Below are 4,432 nucleotides of genomic sequence, written 5' to 3'. Positions count from 1 at the left end.
GATAGTCACCATGGCTGAACACACAAAGAAAAGGCCGGTCCCTACAAAAGCTCAAACTTCATCAACAGAAGATCCAAGTTCTCTGAGGGAAAACTAAAGTGAATATTCAAGATGAAAAGCGGATGTAGCTGTTTTTCTTTTGGACTGGTAGGTTTCGCTATCGTTTATTAGCTGCCGTCAACACTGAGTCTCTTTATTATTATGCTGGGCCAGTGCCTACATTAATTTGCAGCTTGTATCTATCAATCAAGCTAGCTAATGCTAGCTTGCCCACACTGGTAACATTCCAATACCTATTTTATTCTCTTTAATTCCGTCAGTAAAGGTAATCCATTACTGTGAACGAGAATCCGACAATTGTGTTTTGGGAAGCTGCATCACAACGCTAATATCAGGGTATGAACCTTTACTTTTTGAAAAAAGTTCTGTTCACTGTTTCATATCAATGTGCGCATTTGGGAACACCGTGACAGCTGAGACGAGACAGCGGTTGTCTTGACACTTCCGGGTCACTGTGTCTGATTTCTGCATTTTCTTCTCAACAACAATTCTCCAAAGCAACAGCTAACATTCTCTGCGGTTATGTTAGGACCCGCCTTCTGCCAATCACAAGCCAATGTGCAAACCAAAGCAAGAGGCTTCCAACAGGTATAATCCGTAAAATGAAATGGGAATTAAAGCTAGACTTTATAGAATTAAGGCACAATTGCTGCCCTCTTCTTTACTGGGAGTTAAGCATTTAAAAATATTTACTTAAAAAAAAAAAAATAGCATATATGTCATAAAATAGAATATGCCATAAAAAAGCAGTCGAAAGTGATCTAGAGTGATGTAAAACAGTAAGGGATTGCAGGAAATGAGCAAAAGGTCTGATCACTCTGGAATAGTCCTTTAAGCACTGACCTTTCACCCCAAGTTGAGCAGAAGTTACTCTCATTCTGATCTTGACCTGGGTCATTTTGCAGGGACAGTTTACCCAGGTCGACTCTTTCACTGAAGGTCAAACCATATATTTCCAGACTCAATAGTCTGGTGTGAAAAGGATATAATTTCTTGGGGTCTAAAGACCCTGGTCTCAACCCTGAACGTAACTAGGATTATTTTGTGGAGTTGACTTTCCTGGGTCAACCACTGATGGTTGACCGACATATTTCATGGCCGCTAGTCCGGTGTAAAAGGGCTAGGCCTAAAATAGGCATAGTACAGGGAACCCCTTCTGCAGCTGCAGATAGGCTATACAGTCAGTGTTTATCCCTTTCCGGTGCTTTGCCGGATTTCTTCGAGCTCTATGTGAAACGCGATCTGTCACATGGGGTCCGTAGCCCGTGGGCTCTCATCCACTTTCACTGCCAATAGCCCATATGCCCACACACTGTCAGCGCCACATCATTGCTGCAAAGTGCATTTAATTGTCATGCTTTTATGCAGCATAACTGACTTATCATCTGGTCCTTCCCTCCCTCCGCCCGCTAGCTGGTCACCCCCACTTCTCTCTATCTCTCTTTCTCTCTTTCTCTCTTCTCTCTCTCTCTCTCTCTCTCTCTCTCTCTCTCACACACACACACACACACATTCATCCCCTCTCTACCCCGCTCTCTGTTTTTCGTCAGCACTTTTGCACTAATTCCTGCTTCAGTGAACTGGGCATACACACTGCCTGACTTGATCTGACATGAAAGCTAAAGGCTAGCTATTATAGCTCTGTATTATAACCCATGAGAGAGAGAGAGAGAGAGAGAGAGAGAGAGAGAGAGAGAGAGAGAGAGAGAGAGAGAGAGAGAGAGAGAGAGAGAGAGAGAGAGAGAGAGAGAGAGAGAGAGAGAGAGACTGACTGTGTGTTGGGTGGATGGGGCAGGTCAGAGAAGTATGGCGTAATTCGACAACAACAATAACAGCATCCTCAGTAGCCTATCCTCAGATCCTGGGAGAGAGAGAGAGAGAGGGAGAGAGAGAGAGAGAGAGAGAGAGAGAGAGAGAGAGGGGGAGAGAGAGGAGCCTCGTCGCATCACTCAAGAGGAGTAGGCGTGCTCTTGTGCGCTGCATCGTTGTATGATCTCCCCAGTTCCCCTAAACCTCCACTCCTTAATGTAGCCCACTGTCGCTCTTGTCCCCTCTGCACTCTCTCTGTTCTCTGCGGGTACGCGGGCTTAAAACAAAGCGGCTCAAAGGACTTTGCGTGCCGCAGGAGTCGAGCTCGACTTTCAGCCGGGCAGCAGAGCCGTGTGTACCGCTCCGGTCAGCGGGAGCCAGACCGCCGCACTTTGGATAACTCACACAGAGAAGATCCTGCCGAGCCAAGGCGCATCGGTCACCCGCGCATCACGCCAAGGGATGAGGACAGCCAAACATGTTGCCATGCGTTATTAGTCAGTCAGCTTTAGTGACTTTGGATTTACTCTAAGTTTTTCCCCCTTTTCATTCTCGGATTCTCCGGAGAAAAAAAAAATTCTACAGTGGCAACATAAGCCCAAAACGCGCGTAGGGAGGGTTATTATCTTTTTTCCCCCCAAGATGCAGGTGGATCCGAGCTGTGTGTTTTCCAGTGCTTGGTGTGCGTGTCTGCTACTAGTTTGCTCAACTCTCAGCACCAGGGTCACCGGGGTGGGAGGCTCGCACCAAAGCATCCCTCCATCTGTGTAAGTAGACGGCTCTTTTACGCAGCGGTACCGCGCAGTCTCTGATGTTTCATGTGACATAACTTGAAGAAAAATACCTATAACATCCTCAGCCATCAAAAGGAAATAATACCATATTTGTACGCCGATATTATAAAATGCAGTCACTAGGTCAGTGCAGTTAACACCATCTGGTGTCTGGCGTTTTTGGAGTGTGATCCATCTTCTTTTTCCACATTTCTGTCTCCAACAAATATTTAATGAGTAGGTTTTTTTTCTCTGCACACCATCATTTATATATTAAGTAAAAAATTATATAAATTTGAGCATTGAAGGCTAATATGTTCCTGGGTTATCCAAAAAAGCAATGAAGCTGGGAAATCAGACAAAAAGCAGACTTGTCTACAGCAAGCAGTTGGAGTTTTTAAGTGTGTTCCTGTCCGACTCAGTTGTGTCTAGTGTCTTGTTTATATTTAATTGACTGTCTCTACATGATTTTGTGTGTGTGTGTGTGTGTGTGTGTGTGTGTGTGTGTGGTGCAGGGTGAAGCTGTGGGCCTCAGCGTTTGGAGGGGAGATGAAGTCCATCTCGGCAAAGTACTCTGGCTCCCAGCTGCTGCAGAAGGTGAGCAGTTTCCTGTCTGAATCCAGCTCCAGGTGTCACACTGAAAACACACATTGGAATCTCAGTATTTTTTAAAAGGTTGTTCAGCCTCGTGAAATGTCCAGACGACTGAAGTTTGGACAAGGTGTAAGATTTTGTTTCATTAATGGACATGACTGACCATTTCCTGGGGTAGATATATAGCACACATCAAGTACAATAGCGTTGTCAAATGTTTTGTTATTTTCCAAAAATATTTTTCCCTCCAACACACACACACACACACACACACACACACACACACACATCCCCCACATTTGTAATGGGTGTAATTGTTTACCTAAAAGCTTAAAAAATGCCTTTTTGAGAGCCCTTTAAAATTGAAATGCGGATCTGAAAGACCTCGGGTTATGGAGAGAAATGACTGGTGTAGAATAATTTTTGAGTTGAGGAAAATGTCATTTTCACTCTCTCAAACTGCGGGACCTGTGCTTTTTAGCCACTTGAGAGTCAGTAATGCATGTGGTAGACTAGGTAGGCACAGATTTAAAAGCTTGTTCCGAACGTGTGCCTTTTTAAATGGGTGTCCTTTTCTCTAGCACTCTGTAGTGGAGATAGACAGACGCACACACGTGTGCACGCACACACACACATACACACACACACACACACATACACACACACACACACACACACACACACACACACACACACACACATAAATACACTCTTAGGAAAGTGTTAGTTTTTATTGCTAAGCAACTAAAGGCTTCTCACATTTCCAACACCCCCCTACCTCTTTCCGTTCCTCTCTGCAGTCCGCCACCCCCCACCCCCTCTCCCACCCCCTCTCCCTCCCCCTCTCCCTCCCCCTCTCCCACTCAACTTTGTGGCATTGACGTAGGATTCGAGTGCGATGGAATGCTAATTTTTACTAATGCAGGGTCAGTTGATGAAGTTTGAGTTATAATTGGCTAATGGATAGTCAGTGGACAAGGGGCCTGTCTGATGCTGACCTCTCAGTGGGTGAACACACATAATGCAGTGCTTCGGGTCAGGAGGTTAGAGCTCTCCTGTATGTGTGTAGGTGTGTGTGTGTGTGTGTAGGTGTGTGTGTGTGTGTGTGTGTGTGTGTGTGTGTCTGTGTGTGTGTGTGTGTGTGTGTGTGTGTGTGGCTAAATCGTTGCTGTCAGGCTTCACACGAACCAAACCTG

At 45.4% G+C, this 4,432-nt stretch overlaps 1 protein-coding gene across 1 annotated transcript in view; it reads left to right on the top strand.

Moving 5' to 3' along the window:
• Positions 1-2,511: 2,511 nt before the first annotated feature.
• LOC139667566 (voltage-dependent calcium channel subunit alpha-2/delta-3-like) overlaps positions 2,512-4,432 on the top strand; it is a 108,453-nt gene continuing 106,532 nt past the window's right edge. Inside the window, exons 1-2 of the mRNA XM_071547052.1 lie at positions 2,512-2,636; positions 3,158-3,239. Coding sequence (XP_071403153.1) covers positions 2,512-2,636; positions 3,158-3,239 — 207 coding nt within the window. The remainder of the gene's footprint in view (positions 2,637-3,157; positions 3,240-4,432) is intronic.

This window comes from Centroberyx affinis, unplaced genomic scaffold (genome assembly GCF_046629955.1).
Source record: "Centroberyx affinis isolate AG114_WGS23_722 - 3 ecotype Tasmania unplaced genomic scaffold, CSIRO-AGI_Caff_v1 ptg005633l_1, whole genome shotgun sequence".
Classification (NCBI taxonomy): domain Eukaryota; kingdom Metazoa; phylum Chordata; class Actinopteri; order Beryciformes; family Berycidae; genus Centroberyx; species Centroberyx affinis.
Note: the sequence above shows the minus strand (reverse complement) of the source record. Positions and strands in the feature narration are given on the sequence as shown.